The 20020-nt window shown below is 24.5% G+C and overlaps 3 protein-coding genes and 1 long non-coding RNA gene across 5 annotated transcripts; 1 reads left to right on the top strand and 3 right to left on the bottom strand.

Annotated features, from left to right (window-relative positions):
• Positions 1–3990: 3990 nt before the first annotated feature.
• LOC128667614 (uncharacterized) lies at positions 3991–6815 on the bottom strand. 2 transcript variants are annotated; one of them, XR_008403551.1, is made up of 6 exons: positions 6719–6815; positions 6328–6444; positions 5562–6099; positions 5406–5488; positions 4957–5093; positions 3991–4453 (listed from the first exon to the last, which is right to left on the bottom strand). It is a non-coding gene; the product is annotated as an uncharacterized LOC128667614 (long non-coding RNA). The 2 variants fall into 2 exon arrangements; XR_008403552.1 differs by lacking the exon at positions 5406–5488 and having other exon boundaries at positions 6719–6814.
• A 207-nt stretch (positions 6816–7022) lies between these two features.
• LOC103579230 (putative uncharacterized protein DDB_G0282133) lies at positions 7023–17131 on the top strand. The gene is made up of 6 exons (XM_053738452.1): positions 7023–7815; positions 7887–10183; positions 10268–10472; positions 10534–10777; positions 10876–13027; positions 16708–17131. The coding sequence occupies exons 1-6, from the start codon at positions 7595–7597 to the stop codon at positions 16731–16733; spliced, it is 5145 nt and encodes a 1714-aa protein (XP_053594427.1). The 5' UTR covers positions 7023–7594; the 3' UTR covers positions 16734–17131.
• On the bottom strand, positions 13921–16250 carry LOC103579228 (major facilitator superfamily domain-containing protein 12). Its single transcript, XM_008560564.3, has 6 exons — positions 15917–16250; positions 15507–15795; positions 15239–15353; positions 14700–15143; positions 14348–14601; positions 13921–14214 (listed from the first exon to the last, which is right to left on the bottom strand). Exons 1-6 carry the CDS (start codon positions 16224–16226, stop codon positions 14103–14105), a joined length of 1524 nt encoding a protein of 507 aa, XP_008558786.1. The 5' UTR covers positions 16227–16250; the 3' UTR covers positions 13921–14102.
• Positions 17132–17221: 90 nt separating the features above from the next.
• LOC103579229 (maspardin) lies at positions 17222–19315 on the bottom strand. Its single transcript, XM_008560567.2, has 7 exons — positions 18913–19315; positions 18653–18787; positions 18476–18581; positions 18282–18402; positions 18087–18201; positions 17761–18009; positions 17222–17315 (listed from the first exon to the last, which is right to left on the bottom strand). The coding sequence occupies exons 1-7, from the start codon at positions 19015–19017 to the stop codon at positions 17262–17264; spliced, it is 885 nt and encodes a 294-aa protein (XP_008558789.1). The 5' UTR covers positions 19018–19315; the 3' UTR covers positions 17222–17261.
• Positions 19316–20020: the final 705 nt, after the last annotated feature.

Below are 20020 nucleotides of genomic sequence, written 5' to 3'. Positions count from 1 at the left end.
ACAAATAAACCATAAAAAAATAAATTTTTTACTTTTGTTTATAAGGTAAGAGACCTAATACTCAATTAGGGAACTAGTACCCGATCACTCCATATATTTGTATATCTATATTTACTAAATTGTTCTAAATATAGATATACAAATACATGAGTGATCGGGTACTAGTTCCCTGATCGAGTATTAGGTCTCTTATCTTAGTTTAAGCCTTTTTTAAAATAAATCAATGTTTTTTTTTTCTATAATTTATTTGTCATAAAGTAGGTTACCAATTTTTAGATAACTGCTAACTCCAAAAAAAAACTTATATTAATTAAAGTATTTGATTCATACTTTGTTCGCTACCATTTAAATGAAATCTTTCTTTTAAAATTCTATTTCAATTAATAAACATATAGTCGAATTAAACTCGTTTATATTAATGGTTGCTACTTTTTTCTTCTTCTTTTCTTTTTTTTACTACATTCGTTTTAATCCAAGAACTACGTGACTATTCTTAGTATTAGGATAAAAATTAGTCTTAAATTATCATAATCTTTAAGTGTCAATCATGTAATTGAATTATTAAAGATTTTATTTTCTCTTTTTTTGCAGCTTTAGCAAGTATTTAAAAAAATGCAATAAGTGGATACAAGTGATATTGGAAATCTCTATACTTCGATTATTATTAATATTTTTGCTCAATTACATTTATGAAAACTTAGTGTTAAGGTTGTTGCCAAAAGTAATAAAAAGTCATTAAGTGTAAAATCTATTTAAGTTTTACGATTATAAAATAAATAAAATTATTATTATCATTATTATATTATGACGTAATTTTAAAATGTTTTATACTACAAGATTAATATGTTAAACAGAAAAAATAAATGTTTTATAATGTTAAACAAATAAATAAATAATTTCATTTTTTTAAATAATGAGTAAGTTTTTTAAACAGTTAATAAATAGAAATACTAAATCTCTTTTTTTTTTATTCATAAATTTGATTCATTTTAGACATCAACAAAATCGTTAAATTATTATATTTACAGGAAGCCGTAGGTCTTTGTTAATCATTTTTTTTATACAATCAAAATTATTTTTTAAGTTAAATATTACTGTTTTTGTCGTTATTTAAATAATCTATATCATGATTGTTTTTTAATTTAAATAATAATTGTTGTACAGTTAATTTGTCATGCATAAACGACGAACATCGTTTGTAGATAATAGAGGTATAGAGAACGATCCAGAGGAGATAGTATTATCTGAGCCTTCGAAGTGAAAGAAAAAACTGTCTTTTATTAGGACTAAAATAATTCAATATTTTACAGAATGATTTGTGCCAACTATTCTGTAATGTTAGAAGAAATCAAAAGTAAGATAAGACTCAATTATGAGGTACTTTTATCGGATTAGTAAAAAACAACAAGAGCCAACTATGAAACTGATGTTACTTTATTACAAATTACATTTATAATACAAAAAAAGTATATTACGGTTAGTTAAGTAGCTGATGATATGAATATAATATTTGGAAATGCTGTAAAATACAATGTTAATTTCTAACGTTTATGCAAGGTAATTGATTTATTATTAAATATAAATTAATATTACAAATTTTTATTAACTAATATATTTTCATTTTATACTCCGTTATTTGGTATACTGTTGGAACTGCAAAGAATAATATAAGGAAAAAGTTCAAGAGTTTTTAGATTTTGACGTAAATTTAGATTCAGATTATGGATCAGAATTAAAATCTCAAAATTAATTAGTATAATGAAAATTTTAGACTCAAGAAAAATACAATAAAATGAATAGTTGAAAAAATGTTTACTTGCATTAGTTAAGTGTTAACATTTATGAAAAAACCATAGATGTAAATATATATCCCGATTATTTTATCATGCACAAGCTGCTAATACAACAATCAAATGATAAATATCACCTGCTATAAATTATGTTAGTAAGTGTTAATTTAAAATTATATGCATATATAAATCTTATCGATCTAATCAATAAAGAACATTAAACTGTATTAGCTTTTGCTTTTATTCGTTTTTTATGCTGATACATTTCTGTTTTATTCTGGTTTGAATCTGGGAAAATAATCATATAAAAGTAACGACCACGTGGTAACCATAACCTATGCAGCGGATAATTTGATCATAAGTAAAAAAATAATTTGTATTAAAAAAAAAAAAAAAACACATCATTTTGATCATAATAAGTAAAAGATTTTTGCATTAATTATGTCAGTTAGAAAAAAAGACCTTCATTGATATTTTAATTTATTATCTAGCTGTCAATCAACTACTAAGAATTTCATTCAGGGTTTTTAATTACTAACATTCCTTTCTGATACTAAGTTGATTTTTAATAATTTTGAATACTTCTTGTTTAAAATTATGCATTAAAGTTTACATGAATAAACTGTTTAAGTTATAGGCGTCGTTACACTCCTGTCTAACATTTAATGTATTAATTAATTTTCATTGCACAAGTGCATGACTCAATATTTGAAAATTTCAATTAAAATAATTTTTTTATAAAAGTTTCAATAACAATAGGTACAATATCTATATAAATAGCTAAATTTTGAATTGGAAAAATATTTCATTTATTACTAAGTAAACCACGTGGCTACCATAACCAATGCGATTTCGTATTTAATTATTTAAAATTAAATAATTTCAGATTGAAATACTTGATAATTAATTAGACTATTGTGAATAAAATATTTTTACATAAATTATTTTTTTTTAAAGAATTGTGCATTCTTTGATATTTTAATGTTTCCATTGTTATCTAGTGTCTTACATTATTAAAGATAAATTAATTTTATTAATAATTAAAAATCTAATTCTTTGGAGTCGCTCGTTATTCTTACCTGGAAATTTAACTATGTAGAGCACCTATGTATATGTAAAATATATATTATAGGGGGTCTTTTGAGTGGGCTTTTGTAAATAATTTAGGTTTTTTCATTGTTATTTGTACTTCATAAAACTTCAAATACATTTTTAATGAACTGATCCACTTTCTATAAATGCAGTAAAGGTAAAAAAGATATTTTTAATTGAAAAAAAAAAAAATAAATAAATGTTTAGACCTATAAAACTATGTTATTCAAGAAATTACAACTAGTCGAATCACCTCGATATTTCGAAACCATCATGTCTTTTTGAAAAGTAAGCCATTGTAAATATTAAATTCATAGTGAATAGACCAATATAAAAAAGCATAGAATCAGTACAAACATTTGTTTATTTCAAATTTTAACGAAAAAAAAAAGATGTCAAACATAAAATTTTGTTGAAATTGATGTGGCTAAGGTGGTAACGTAAAGGAGAATTAGAAAAATAATCAATGATAGTTAGAATTTAAGTAACTAAACTTAATTTTTTTGATCAATTATTGTCGTTAGCCGCATACTAATTACTATTTATATTGCTTATCATTTTTCAATAGATAATAATCAAGTAATATAGCTGAGGATCAATGACGAAGAAACTATAAAAATTGATTATACTAAAGTCTTAAAATTTAATAACTATCACCAACACAATATGATTTGATCATCAATGACATTTTTTATACCAATAGATTTAATTTTGACGTCACGCATAATATAAAATGTGGACATTTTCATCATCTAAAATATAAGTAAATATTATTATTATAACAATAGAATGTAAATTGATATAAATTTGTATCGATAATAAATTGCAAAAAACCATTATAAGAAACCATATTATATGAATATATACATATATTTTTTTTACTGATTTACTCTAAAACAATAACATATAGTTTTAATCTTGTCCAAAAAATGTCAAATAGTTTGCACCAGTTATTGGGTGTCTTTTGTGTTTTATTTAAAGCTGTGATTCTTGTCATATTAATTGATACATAACAATGAATGAATTGGGTAGTAATTAAAAAACAAGCAAATTTAAGAAAATTTTTTCCATTAACTGTTGAAAAAATTACTATTTTTCTCAGTATAAAATTAATTAACGAAATATTGCATTTATTAAGAGTAAAAATTTTCATAAACTTAATAGATTTATTTTAGATTTTCCTAAATTTTTAGAATAATTTTACATAATTACTTTTTTTTTCTCAAGACATAACTAGAAGTGACAGACATCTAATGGTTTCTAGTTACACTAATTAAGTTAAAAAAAAAGGAATAAATGAGACATTAAAGTTATAATGACAATATGTATACTTAAAAGATTTAAAAACTTATTAAGAAACTACTTCAGTCAACCGTACACTAATAGACGACTATCAAATATGAATAGAAATCTACATATCACTCTTAAATAGAAATCTAACGATTTCTATTGTCTTTGATATCATCATTCTACATATTAATCCGAAGTTTGCTCGCTTGGAGTAACTCATCGGCTTCGGAGACAGTCAAATAGTTTTTACTATCAAGGAAGTCCCAGTAAAAGCGTTGCACCTGTAAAATATAAATCATAAGCCTACTATTTAAATGATTTAATTAAATTGTGTCTGAAAATAGCCGATATCTAATAATTTTCACACACACACACACGCACACACACACACGCGCGCGCGCACTTATATATATATATACACACACACACACATATATATATATATATATATATATATATATATATATTACATACCTAGGCCAGTAAAATACAAAAAGTCTCAGATCACAAGTTTGTCAGCCTCAGCTTCGCCTCAGCCAACAATTACAATGATCTGAGACTTTTTTTATCTTACTGGTATAGACATGTAATAAACAATTTTTTTTCTTTTTGAATAAATAAATTATAATAAAGAAAAAAATTTATGAAATGGATACATGTCAAAATTGAATATTTATAAGTTGAATTAAAAAATAAATTTTTTCTTGATATAATTTACTTGCTAAAACAAATATGATTATCATTAGATTGTAAATGTCAGGTTCATAAACAATTTAAAATTTACCTTGTTGAAATGCAACTATGTTTACGTATGCCTCAAAGTCATTGGATCCCATGGATGATTAAAGTAATTTGACGAGTCCTCGTATTTTGCCATGATGGATGGAAAAACTAACTTGGTTATTGTAATTCTGAATCAAACTTAAAACAAAATTCTTTTATTAACAAAAAATATGATTCGTATTTACTACTCAGCAATAGAAACAAATAAACATAATAATTTTGTTGTTTTTTCAGAAAAAATTTATAAAAAACTTTTAATAAAAACGTATACATCTAGATATTCCAAAAAACAACTTTTTCTTTAAATAATTCATTTTCCAAAATATCCAAAAATGGTCGAGGCCTATGAATTTCAATGTCATACTACTCAGTAATAAAAACTGACAGTTATATAATGATTTTTGATCTGTTTTTACGAATTATTTATGAAAAAAATTATAAATACTTAACTGAAAATTTGGAAAACTAAAGGCATTTTTTTTTAACTATTATTTTTTTGATGAAACATCTGGAAATTATTGACGGTCCGAACTCTAATATCATATGATTATTTAATAACGTATTTTATTCATGTTTTTCATTTAATAAATTATTCATTTCACTCACCAATTATTTATGTACATTTAATGGATTTTACTGCTCTTTCAAGAAAACGAGAATGAATATAGAATACATGACGAGGCTAAGCATCATTTCCTAAAGGTCGTCTCAAAAATAAAAGTATTTAATGGTAAGCAATTACCGATTTTGACAAATCATCATAAATAATGAAGACATGTTTGCCGTTGTCACAAAAAAAAAGTTCTGCCATGGCACATGGCAAAAAAGTGTAAGAAAAGAGCAGCATCAGACACGGTATCGAATACGATGATAGAATAGTTAATAGCAGTGCCGTCACTATTTTCACGATCCAAGTTACTGTAGATCTCATTTGACCGATAGCAATGTAGATACAGAACTTTTTCTTCTCCGCACCAGCATAATCGAAACGCTCTTAATTAATAATAGTCTCAATAGCCAAAAAACTCTTTCCGATCGGTCCATCATCAACGATCAACTTATATTATCTACTGTACCAATTATCACCAGTGACTCAGTGAGTCTACATCCCGGATTCCAGTTTGCATAGCCTCTCTAGTCAACTCTGTATAGAAAAAATAATCGATATAATAATATAATCATAAAATATAACTGTTACCCTGATCAACAAAAATAATTTGGAATGATTCAAAACAATTTGAATCGACTAATATATAGATATACACTCAACATCAAGCAAATCATTTTTCTTAATCAGGGTACTGATCAAAAAATTTTCAGAGTTCAAAAACTTATTGATAATAATACTAATAATTAATGGTAATATACTTACATATAAATGAAGGACAAATAATGTTGGAGATTAGATGAAAGAATCACATCCGATTGGTGAAACATTATAGAGTTGAGCTCCATTTTGATAAGTGGTATAAAAATATTGTTTTCAAAACTGAAAAATAAAAAAAATTTTAATATTTGGAAAAAAAAAAAAAAAAAAAAAAAAAAAAAAATTAGAAAAACATCTTTAATTATAAAATGATGTTTAATAATAAATATTAATTAAAATTTTCATCAAATTTCTTAGGCTAAGTTATTTTGAGTCTCAATGTAGACGCAAAATATAAATTTATAAAAATTGCGCAAATGAATAATTAATAACTTCAATTGTATAAGTCTACTCTAATATTAAATAAATAATTAATTATTAGTTTAATTTTACAAACCTGCTCCAATATTATATTTATTTATTATTGACTTCGATGATACTTGTAATTTAGTAATTGGTTTACCAACTATTTATGAGACCAACTGTGTAACACAAAAATACTAGTTGAACGGCAAGTTAAAATACTTGATAATAGGTGACACACCACGTAAGTTACAAAACAGAGCGGTAAATTATAAAAGAGTAAATGAAAATAACATTAAAATGTTTTCAGTATTTTTAATACATAATTAATATTGATAAAACAAAATAATTAGTCGAGTGTATTAAATATTAAATAAATAAAGATAATAATAATAATATTAAAAGTGGTTTTCTAAGATTCTTTGAGGACTCTTTCGTTTCATATTTTATTGTGGCTTATTGACATTTCTCTCCGATAAATACCTGGATACTCTTACGATGTGCTAGATGATCAACAGGATTTGATAATTACTTGATAAGATTACTAATTTAATTAAAACATAAATAATAATGAAAACAATAAAAAATTTTAAACCTAGAGCAGACACTTGCGCATGCGCACAACTACTATTAGATCAACGGGCATAATTAAAATTTTAATAATTAATTATAAATATAAAAACAAACAAACAAACGCTATTTTTGGTGGGGTATTAACAAACAAATCAAGATAAATGGAAAAAAAATTAAAAAAGATAGAAAATGAGTATAGTCACCGCTAACTTCAAATAAATTTTTAAAAATTTATTTAAAAAAAAATAAAGAACGAACAAATAATTATTTATAGCGAACATTGACGAACAATCGACGAACAAACGAATTGCTAAAAAAAATTTGCCAAAAATCGAATTCCCCCCGCCAACTTAAGGGAGCTGGAAATATCAACAACATCTTAAAGAATAATGCAGTTATGCCGAAAAAAATTAGAAAACATAATGCAAGAACCTCTATTATTAGCACTAACAAATCTCCAGTAAATGATAAAAATTTTATCACTCATGTTAATCATCTTAAAAATATTAAAATTAGTGTCGATAATGCTAAACGGTGGGATAAACTCAAAAAACAAATGGGATTTATTACAGATGATGATCTCGTTATTCATTTACTTGACCTTGCTGATTCTGACAGGTATTTAATATTTAATATAAAAATATTATTATATTGTAACTATTTATTTTAATTATTTTTTTTATTTTTAGCCAAAATAATGTATGCAAAACCATTGCGCAATCTCAATCGAATGAAAATGATACCAATAAATTAGGAAACGATAAATATGATGATGATGATAATAATAATGAGAGTAATGAAAATGATGAAATTTTTAAGACATCTGTAAATAAATCAGGTGAAAATAATAAATTAATAATGGCACATTATTATAAAAATAAAAGTAAGCGTAAAAATAAAATAAAACATGAAGATAAACGTAATATAAGAAAAAAATTAAAAAAAAATAAAGATAAAAATAATAGTATTAATTTAAATGATAATGATACATCAATGGTAACAAATAATATCGTAAAATTACATAATGAATTTGATATTTGTAGTAATGGAGATGAATCTGTCATACGTAAGACTGATAAACGAGATCAAACAGTATTTGTTAATGATTTAGATACTAAGGAAAATATTATCAAAAATGATAAAAATAGTTTTAAAAATGATAATAATGATGACATTAAAAAAGTAACAAATTTACTACCATCAGCATCATTAGCACTAAAAAAGCTCAATAAAGATAACAATGATTATAACCATTGTAATTTTAATTATGAACAAGATATTCATAATAATAATAATAATAATAATAATAATAATAATAATAATAATAACAATAAAAATGAAAGTAGTAAGGAAAATATTGATAGTAAAATAATTCGTAAAAAACGAAAATATTTAAATAATAATGATTTAAGAGAAACTAAAGTAATAATAATATCAGATAATGATAAAAAACAACATCAACAACACCAATTATTACAAAACAATGAAAAACAGGATCGTAAACAAAAACCTAAATATAATAATGACATAAAAAAAAATCATGATGTAAGAAAAGTTCCACAAAATGGTATGATATCAAATAATTTAGATAAAAGTGAATTAATATTTGAATCATTCAAAGATAAAACTTTACTATCATCAGTTAATGCTGATAATCATTCAAGCAATGAATTAATTACAACAGCAACTATTTGTAATGAACCCAGATTAGGAATAAAAATATGTTCTAGTTGTAATAGTAAACATGTTCAAAGTGAATGTCCATTGTTATTATCACCAGTTAAAAAAATTTCAGATATCATTACGTATCAGCAATGGTTGAAAAAACATTCGAGCAATGGGGAAGTTATGGAAGCAGTAACGATGTCTTCAGAAGATCCAATATCTGAAGGGTATGGATTACAAAGCAGTAATTCTACCAGCATTATTAATGTTGATAATCCTGATCATAATAATGATGATGATGATGATGATGATTATTATGATGATGAAGATGATGATTTCGGTTTAAATGATGATTCTGATAATGAGTCAATAAAGGCATCATCAGTAGAATCAAAATCTAACATAATTTTAAATAATGAAGGAAAAAAAAAAAAATTATTGATTACTAATGAAGAGATTGATAAGAGACCATTGTATTCACGTGAGTCATTACCAGAATGTTTAGAATTTAAAATTACTAAAAAATCAGACCATGGTATTGGAATTTTCGCTAAAAATTTAATTCCAATTTATGTTGAATTTGGCCCGTTAGTTGGTATTAATATAAAGGAAATGGACATCCCAGATGATTTTCCAATGCGTCATATTTGGGAAATAATATTAGTTAATAGTAATAATAATAATAATAATAATAATAATAATAATAATAATAATAATAATAATAATAATAATAATAATAATAATAAAATATGTTATATTAGTACGACAAATCCATTAAAAAGTAATTGGATAAGATATATGCGACCAGCTGATAATAAAGATGAACGTAATATTGCTGTTGTTAATAAAAATAATAAACTTTATTTCATTAGTATGATAAATATTAAACCAGGTATTGAATTAACTTACTGGATTGAATCACAATCTACCGCTTGGATGAGAAAAAATAAAAATGATAAAACAAATTGTGGGGGTTGTAATTTAAATTTTACACATTCTATTTATTATCGTCTTCATTGTTGTATATTTCATGATACTAATTACAGTTTAACTATAAGAAAGTATCATTGTAAAGTTTGCGGTGCTGCTGTATTAGGTAAAGATAATATTATGAAACATGCATCGGAATTACATTCTGGACGTGGTGCTTATCAATGTCAGTATTGTAAAAAATTTTTTTTACGATTAAATTATTTAGAAATGCATAGAACTTATGGATGTGCAAAAAATCCACAACGATCACGACCATTGTGTGATTTTTGTGGACGTAAATTTTGTCAACCACAAAAATTAAAAGTTCATATTAAACGAATGCATAGTGGTAAGTTTATTTTTTAATTGTATTATGTTATTCTTTTTTTTTTTTAATTTGATTGTTTATCAATTATTATTATTACTACAATAGATATATCAGAAGTATTGAATGAATTTCAATGCAAATCATGTTTAAAACTATTGGGATCTCGTGCTGCTTTACAACGACATATGAAGGAGGTTCATCATAAAGATGTGGTTGGCGCAGCAACTTGTGATCGATGTGGTAAAATTTTTCAAAACAAAAGTAATTTAAAAATTCACATGTTAACGCACAGTGGAGTTAAACCATTTAAGTAAGTTTGTTAAAAATATATGTGTGTTGCTATGTATAAATATATATTATTTTAATTATAGATGTAAAGAAGATGATTGCAAAGCAGCATTCACCACAAAACAATGTCTTCAATTTCATTATAAAAAAGTTCACGGCTTAACTGAAGAAATGATGCCAAAAATAGAACGATCTGTAGCATATACATTTAATGCTTACAGTGGTGGACTTGTTGAAGACAACAATAACAGTAGCAACAGCAACAGCAACAATACTATTATAACTAATACCAATGAAACACTCAAATTAAATCAAAATAATTATCAAGTAATTATTATTATTATTATTATTATTATTATTATTATTATTATAATTGCTATTATGGTTTTTACATTTTTTTAATAATTTATTACTAAATTTTATAGGATAAAACTGAAGATAGTTTGAAGAATGATATAACTCTAAATGAATCTCAGTATCAATATCAAGAGCAGCAGCAACCTCACAAAAATTTAGCAATTTCTCACGAAGAACTAACTAAATCTGATTTGTGTTTAATAAAAAGTTGTATTGAACTACAACAACAAATTAAAACTTTACAAGAACCATCACCGTTATCACATACTAAATTAATAAATAATCGCTCGGCAATATTAACTATAAATACTCCAATATTATCAACTAATCGTCATCAGGATCATATGAATTTTAGTAGTAGTAGTAGTAGTAGTAGTAGTAGTAGTAGTAGTAATAGTAATAGTAATAGTAATAGTAATATATCGACATCAAGATTACAAAGTAAAGGGAGTAAAAAATGGATGGGTGAATTTAATCTTCCATTAACTAAAATTACTAAGCACATTACTCAATCGACAGTAAAATCTACCGAAAATTTTCTCCATAATGAGTTTAGTAGCGATGACGATAATGATTATCAGGATAGTGATGATGATAATGATATTAATAAAAGCAAAAAACAATCTAAATTAAGTCAACAAACTACTGTAGACGATAGCAAGCTTATCATAAGTTCAATTTATGAACGAACTGAAAGTACAAATGCTAGTTTATTAGTTGAAGCGGCTCTTGATGCCGCTGAAAGAGATATTGGAACAGTAGCAGTAGTAATAACACCAACACCAACACCACCAACAACAACGATAACAACAGTTGTTCCTAGTTCTGTTGTTGATTATTCTAATCGTGATCAAAATTTCTACTCAACAATTTCAAATCGGCTACAATCTCCTGTTCTTCCTTTTTCACCACTACCACCATCATCATCATCACTTATTTCTAGATCTCCTACTATTACTGTTGATGAAAATAATTTAAAATCTTATATACAACAACAGCAAGATATAGTAATGTCTCCTTTATCTACTACTTTAAATAATAATCATCATCAAAATTCTTTATCTCCAAATAATGTTAGTTCTGATTTTAATTTGCACCATCGTTTAATGGATTGCACAAATACCGGTGATTCCGTGAAAAATCATAATGTTGATCAGTATCTTCATCCTCACCATCATCATCAACATCATCGTCATCATCACAATCTAAACCATAATCATCACGATAATAATGAATCATTATGTAATTCTTCAACAAATAGCTATAATCAATTATTATCTACACAACCTTTATCTACCCTGTCATCCACAGCCTCGAATTCTCGTTATCTCCAAAATCATCATCATAATTATCGCCATCATGATTGTGATCATCGTCATCAAGTATCCACAGAAAATTTATCAAGTGATGAAAATGATACTGTAGCACAAAATTTAACTATTTCTGTAAAAGAAAAAACTTTACAATTAGATTTGTCAACATCTTATAAATATGATTCACTTGATTTAGATTTTAATCGTGATATTAATACAAATACTAATAATAATAATAATAATAATAATAACAACAACAATAATAATAATAATAATAATAATAATAATAATAATAATAATTTTGAATCATTTATATTAAATAATAATAACAGTGAATTACAAGGTCTTGATATGTCGGCTCGTGGACTTAATAGTTTCGGATTACAAGTACAAAGTACACGTTATAATTATCAGCATAATTCACTAAATATTGATCAAAGTCAGAGCGTAGATTTAAGAAAAACTTTATCTAATTCCATTACTACTATTACTAATAATTATTCCACTTTATCGTCATCATCACCATTACCATCATCATCACCGTCACCACTATCACCATCACCACCATCATCACTGCCGTGTTCACATAATGATATTCTACGAGTTATTAGTTTAGATTTAATGTCTAGTGATAGATATAGTGTTGATTTAAGTTCGTCACGGTCTCATCATTTACATGCAACTGCAACTACTTCTGAAGCAAGACCTCAACCACAATCATTATCATCATCGCTATCATTACCAGGAGAATCAAATTCTATGCATATTACACCTTCAGATATTGTAGATGATCGAATGGTAGTTTCTTCATCATTTCCATTAACCACTTATAATGTGCCATCATCTACTTATCCGATTAATTCTGCGCCATATCAATTAACAAAATCTGGATATCATCATTATTCAGGTTACTATTGATTTTATTTGTTTTTTTTATTTATGAAAAAAAAAAAAAAAAAGTTATTTCGGATTGTTTTTTTTAAGGCTCAATTACTTAGTAATTTTTAAATAAATATGCTTGTAAAGGAAAGTAAAAGAATAACGGGAAAATAATGATAAAAATATTTACTTTTATTATTTACATAACAATAAATTTATTATTAATTAGACAACTTTTGCCCCCCCCCTCCCACCTTTTTTTCTAGTCAGAAAATTTTAATTGTACTAATAGAAATATTCCGAATTATTAGACTAAAATATTCGACTATTATTTTAGTTTGAGAAATAATATAAATAGATTATAAATTGATGGTATTCCATGCAGCAGCATTCATTTTATTTCTAGTCATAAAATATTATTAATATATATTATATCTTGTACATCAGAAATACAAATAACAAATAATTTTTATTTCTATTACTCCAGTAAATATTATACATACAATAAATTATTATTATTATTATTATTATTATTATTATTATTATTATTATCATCATCATTCGAAAAATGAATAATTAATACAAAATTAAAAGAAATTTATTGAGAAATTAAAATATTTTCTATGTGCCAAACTAAATAAAAAAACATTTCCTTAATATTATATCGATAATAGTAATTAAATAATTTTTATTTTTAACTAAATTTAATGTAAAATAATGTGATTAATTACATGTAACATTGTTTCATTAAAAAAAATTACATGTAATTTCATTAAAATCGCTATATCTACATACCAATAATATACCAAACTCAGTTTTTAAAAGATTTATACTTAAAAATATTTAAACAAATCAAAGTTAGATTATTTTTATCTGTCATCCAGTTGTGAGTTATATTAAAAAATATAATTCATTCAAAAGTTAGTTTTAATGTTTATTTATTTTAAAAAATATTTATTGATTATTAATTAAGTTTAAGAAGTAATTATAATATATTTATTTTAAATAATTTTTTTTTATCCTTAATTTATTCTTATAATCTATAAAATATATAAGTATAATAAATTTTTATAACTTATGTACGTGGAATAATGTACTCATTACTATCGGAGTAATGATATAAGTGCAATTAATCCTAGACCCATTGATCCACAACAAACAACTGCAAGTGTATCTCGATTATAATTTGGGCACAATTCTTGATCTATGCATCGCCTGTAGTTAAAAATAATATACGTAAAAATTACGTTATCACATTTTCATAATAAAAGATATCATATAAGTATTTTCAACTAAACTTTTAATACTCGAAGAAAAAAAAAATTATGTATATTATATATATTTTTACCATTTTTCAATAAAAACCACAACTAATCCTGTAATAATTTTATCTAAAAAGGTAACAATAGAATAGATCAGTGCACTATTTTCCGTTTTCATTCCAATAAAGTCTGCCGTAATACTTAAGGCAGTAACCATAGTTATTGAACTTGCGGCTCCAATTAAAATAGCTATTGAATATATTACTATTTCATAATTTCCTACAAATTCTGTAATAATTGCTCCTAATATTCCAATAAGGGTGCCCAGTAAATAACAAATCTGAATTATTAAATACAAAAAAAGTAATATAATTTATTAATAATAATAATAATAATAATAGCTTTTATAAAGTAATAATAAATATTATAATTTTTCACCTTGGTACCACATGATTGATTAATATACTTAAGTGTAAATGATGATATAAATGATGCAATGTATGATACTAAAGGTACAGTTGCTAATGCTTGTTTACCACCAACATTAGTTTCTTCAATATAAAGTGGCAAATAAATTGTCGCTAAAGTAATAAATAATCGACTAGCAACATACAGTAAAGCAACTCTTAATAAAATTCTAACACCAATACTACTATCTATTGTTATCGTTCTTGACATATTATTATTATTATTATAGCAATAATTTTTTTTATTGGTACTATTGTTTGATGAATTTTCACAATCAGTTTTTAACGACGGAATTGTAATTAATGATTCAATAGTATTACAATGGTTATTGTGTTCTAGTAAATGAGACTTTAATGATGTATGAAATAAAATTGTTGCAGTTACACCACATGTTGTTACAATCAAAACGATATACTATAAAAGAATAGAAGAAAAAAAAATTATTTAATTTATATTTAAATATTAAATATCATTATAAGCTTTTATTAAATAATAATATGACTTATTACTCGAAATTTAATTTCGTCTTGCTCACTTAATTTTACTAGAGAATTTTCATTTGTTGGGAGAACTATCCAAGTGACTAGAAAAACTAATACAGCTGCACTTACTTGGGCTGAATAGCTGTATGCAGCAGTACATGTAATAAAAATAAATAAATAAAAAACATAAGTTAATTATAATATCATGATAAGTTTATAATATAAAATTAAAAGTCGGTTAAATGATACTCATATATACATATAATTAATTAATCATTATTGTATATTACTGTACCGGATAGCTGTTAATTCTGCTCGTATCAATGGTAAATTAGTCAACATTGGTATCATAGACAAATGAGAAATTTGAACTGCAGCCCATCCGGTTTGAAATACAATTATACTTATAATATAAACAATCATTGAAACGTAATTATTTTTAACGCTATCGAAAAAACTTGCAAAAATTATTGGAAATGACAACGTTACTAGTACTGATCCAATAATATGCCAGGTTTTTTTTTTGTGATATTTATCCACAAGTATTCCAAAAATTGGTGTCATTAAAGCATCTATCAGTTGACCTTGGCAATAAAAAAAATAAAAGTATTTAACAAATTAAAGTTAATTATATATAAATATGTGAAAGTTGTAAATATTATTGTCATTTTATATAAAAAATAGCAATGATTATATTATTTTTACCCAGTAATAGTAAACCGCCAGCCGACAATGGTTCAAGTTTAGCTATTCTTTGTAAATATATCAAAGTATATGAAAACCACATTGCTGCTGCAAGATCATTAAATATATGTCCCAAAGAATATGATAATTTCGTACAAATTGATACTTTTTCGGTAATTAATAGAGGATAAGTTTCTTCACTTGTAATATTTTCGGTTGATGATAATGTATTAGTAAATTTAGGCATTATTGTAATTATTATTTTTGATATAAATTTTAATTTACTTTTTATTTTTATTATTTTCAGTAACTTTTTTATTACGAAAAACATATGTGATTCTTTTATTCCAACCTATATGTTATTAAATATATATGTATCTATAAATGTACAATTTTTGAGTTGTTAATCTACTTGTACTTAAGATAAAGTAAGTTTAGTTCTAATACATATATATTTACCGTTGTTGAAACATTTTATAAAATGTTAGTAGTACAGAATGACGTAGTATATATATATATTCACAAATCTATTACCACCACAATTGGCATATATAAATAGTATATCATTATATATTAGATGTAACAGAGTAGATTTTACACTACAAAAATATATATTTATTAAGAATCTAAATTTAAAAAGTATTAAAATGAAATAATAGAAAATTATTATATTGTATTAAAATTTTAAATACTTGCGCGCCAATAATGATGAAGAAAAACAAACGTTTTCTTTCATCGCTATTGATACAATGTCTCGATATCTACTATTATACAACAATATAAAACTAAAGAGTTTTAATACTTACTTGCAGTTTATGCTTGGTGTAGTTTGGTGTAATCTGAAACTGAAAGACCGCTGCACATTACAGCAACCACACAGTAAAAGAGAAACGTGAATGACCACTATCATTCTTTTGTGGATGAGAATCGATACCTTGATCCGTTCTTCTATGGTCTCATCACATACAGTCAAGTTCAGTAACCGCGTATTGCCATGACATGTGCATTGTTAATATATAATTTGTAGAGAGAAAAAAAAACGAATGATAATACTTTTTTTTATTATTATTATTTTAGTTTTAATAAATATTTAATATATAAATTTCCAATATAATTTAAATGACCAATAATATATATTATAAAAATTCTAAGAAAATGCAATAAATAAGTAATTAAATATAAAATTGTAATTAAAATTTATAATTTACTCTTTATTCAATAATTTTATTAAAATTACTTGATATAATAAAAATTTTTTAGTAAAATAAAAAAATTAATTTTTGCATAACTCACTAAATAACTGAAAAATTATTGGTAAAAAACAAATCAAACCTATACTAATTTATTTAAAATTAATTTACAGTAATTATTTTGAATGTCTTGATGAAAATTCTGTCTCTTCAAATGGTCTTAAATGAATCTAAAACAACGAGAAAAAAAAAAATGTATATAGTTAATAATAATAAAAAAAAAAATAAAAATAAATGTTTTGACTTATAGGCAATTTCAAAAAGGTTTTACAGTGTTCCAGTTCATACATTACATAAAAAATATAATATTGTCGTTAAATATTCAAGCACTCTGAGTTTAAAAATTTTTTTAATACAAAAAATAATATAAAATAAAAAATTGGTATTTTGATGAACAGTATACATGTCTCGAGATATTATACAATCGATTAGCTAAGTAATCTTAATTATTTGGATAAAAAGGTAAATAATAATCATTAACAACCCTGATAACCAGTTGAGCTCAATTTCACATAAATCAATATATGGTAGGAATTAAAATCGAAGCCAATTATTATTATTATTTTTTTAAATTTTTATAGCGTTAAATTGAGAAAAATAATATATGAAACTTACCTGTATGTGTAAATTAACTTCAGCTGAGCGACTCAAATATGGAAAATTGCCGCCACTCTTTAAATGAGCTAACTTTGCATTTGGATAACATTTATACATTTCTTCTCTAACTGAAGGTGACAATGCATATTCGTCAAATACATCAATTATGGTAATAGGTAAATTATCCATTTTGTGAGGTTGAACATAAGAATTTATACAATTTATTGTTAATCGTGATGCTAACTCTGATTGAGTTAAACTTTCCAACTATTATAACGAATGAAATAATATTGCTTATAAAACAATTATAACAGGAAAAATAAAGTAAAAAAAATTATACTTACTTTTTCTACCATAAAGTCGACTGCTTCAATCATTTCATTATCGATAAATGTATTTTCTGTAGCATAATTTCCCATAATCATTTTTTTTAAAATTAATGATGGTAAGATCCAAAAACTAATAAAAAATTATTTTATATTTTAAGTATAAAAAATAAAATAAATAACGTGAATAATATTATTAAAAATAAAACCTACAAAGTAGCTGAATCATTATAATTAAATATTGATGTATCAGAAAATGAATTACATAAAATTAATGAAGCAACTCTTGGGCAATTTGAGTTAATTTCAGCAAATTTTTGTCCTAAAAATCCACCTATTAATGAAAATAGAATAATTAAAAAAATGAAATAAAAGTACTAATACTATTAAAATTAAAAACAAATTACCTAAAGATGCACCAAAAATATGAACCCGATCTAATTGTAAATAATCTAAAAGCCTTTTAAAACCATCACACCAGTCATTGATGCTCCAATAGACAGGAGATTCAGCCTAAAATAAAATAATTAAAAAGAAAATGATAAAAATATATACATATGTATATGAATAATGGATTATATTACCGATATGACACGGTATCCTTTAGCTGTTAAACTTAATATTTGTTTGAAAAAAATATCTGCTGTTCCACTGACAGGAGGTAAACATATTAACGGACATTTAATAGTTTTTGGTCCTGAGTCATATATTCTCCAACCCTGAAATGTTGAAAATTCGTAAAAACTCGATTATTTTTTAAAATTAATATTACCTCAATAAAAATAGGGTAAAATAATTGTATAATTATGTGAAATTAATTTATAATAATATCATTATATATTACCTTAATTCCATCATTATCAACAACAATTTTTCTCAATGGGATAGAACTGCGGAAACTTTCATATTCTTTGGAATGTGATAATTCATTATGTCCGATTATCGACATTACATTATATTATTTATATATTTAATTATTTTCGTTTAATAATGATTAAAATGATCATTTATTTTGGTGCATATAAATGTATTAAACGTAAAAAAACAAAAAATATAAAATAAATCATAACATATTAAAAGTTATTAAAAAATTATTTAGAAATAATATAAAATTATAAAGACATAATTATTATCGTAATTGCGTTTGTAAAGAAAAATAATCAGAAGAGAACAAAAATTAACCTGATACAAATATATAAATATATTGTATGTGTAGTTATGTGGGGAATACTAAACTCTACTAAAAATGTCTTTACTCGAGCGCACAGGCGACATCTACGCTCAGTGACAACTATGAAAAATGACAACTGTACAGTTTGGAGCATTAATGCCTTGTTACGTTGTTTTTCACTCGTAGTCAATCTATGGAAATGTATGGTGAGCGCTTGAAAAATAATGTTGGTTACACTGGAGTGCAAATAAAATGTAAACTTTACGTATTTGTGATATTGTTAATTAGGATGGCTAGTAGTGGAAGAATTTGACAGTTTTAGATAAACAAATAAATATAAACATTGCAAGAGGTTATCTTTAATGTAAATAAATTTCTAAAAAAAGTTGGAAAAAAACAGAAAAAATTTCGAAATTGTTCAAAAATTATTTTAATGGAATTTTGAGTTTTGTGAATGTCAAACCTCGAGGTCAGTTATGGACCCCTCTCCGCCTCCCCGCACCCACCTTACGACGAGTATTTGGAGTCTCGGCCCTCTCGATTTCCTCGGGCATATGAACTTTATTTAAATTATTCTTAAATTGAGCGGAAATTATCTTCCAAGATATTGACAAAGTTGTAATAAAAAAGTGTCGGAGAGGGTAGAGAAAAATATTGTCTATTAAAAAAAAAAAGTAAATTTGGGGGGTGGGGATAAATTTTTTTTGAAAAAAATGATCGATTTTCGAGCAAAATTTAAATAAAAATCCGAGTTGATTTAGTTATTTTCTGTCTAGTTTCA

The sequence above is a fragment of the Microplitis demolitor genome, chromosome 4 (assembly GCF_026212275.2).
Source record: "Microplitis demolitor isolate Queensland-Clemson2020A chromosome 4, iyMicDemo2.1a, whole genome shotgun sequence".
NCBI classification, from domain to species: domain Eukaryota; kingdom Metazoa; phylum Arthropoda; class Insecta; order Hymenoptera; family Braconidae; genus Microplitis; species Microplitis demolitor.
The sequence above is the reverse complement of the archived record's forward strand: the minus strand, read 5'-3'. Positions and strand labels throughout refer to the sequence as shown.

What these genes read in the sequence shown, in the direction of transcription:
- LOC103579230 (XM_053738452.1), top strand. Translation starts at nt 7,595, where the DNA reads ATGCCGAAAAAAATTAGAAAACATAATGCAAGAACCTCTATTATTAGC. An exon ending in AGTGGAGTTAAACCATTTAA is followed by an intron (nt 10,473 to 10,533) that starts GTAAGTTTGTTA and finishes TTTTAATTATAG; the next exon opens with ATGTAAAGAAGATGATTGCA. An exon ending in TGGATATCATCATTATTCAG is followed by an intron (nt 13,028 to 16,707) that starts GTTACTATTGAT and finishes ACTTACTTGCAG; the next exon opens with TTTATGCTTGGTGTAGTTTG.
- LOC103579228 (XM_008560564.3), bottom strand. Translation starts at nt 16,226, where the DNA reads ATGTTTTTCGTAATAAAAAAGTTACTGAAAATAATAAAAATAAAAAGT. An exon ending in GCAGAATTAACAGCTATCCG is followed by an intron (nt 15,354 to 15,506) that starts GTACAGTAATAT and finishes TGCTGCATACAG; the next exon opens with CTATTCAGCCCAAGTAAGTG. An exon ending in ATCAATCATGTGGTACCAAG is followed by an intron (nt 14,602 to 14,699) that starts GTGAAAAATTAT and finishes TTAATAATTCAG; the next exon opens with ATTTGTTATTTACTGGGCAC.
- LOC103579229 (XM_008560567.2), bottom strand. Translation starts at nt 19,017, where the DNA reads ATGTCGATAATCGGACATAATGAATTATCACATTCCAAAGAATATGAA. An exon ending in AAGGATACCGTGTCATATCG is followed by an intron (nt 18,582 to 18,652) that starts GTAATATAATCC and finishes ATTTTATTTTAG; the next exon opens with GCTGAATCTCCTGTCTATTG. An exon ending in AAGTTAATTTACACATACAG is followed by an intron (nt 17,316 to 17,760) that starts GTAAGTTTCATA and finishes TCGTTGTTTTAG; the next exon opens with ATTCATTTAAGACCATTTGA.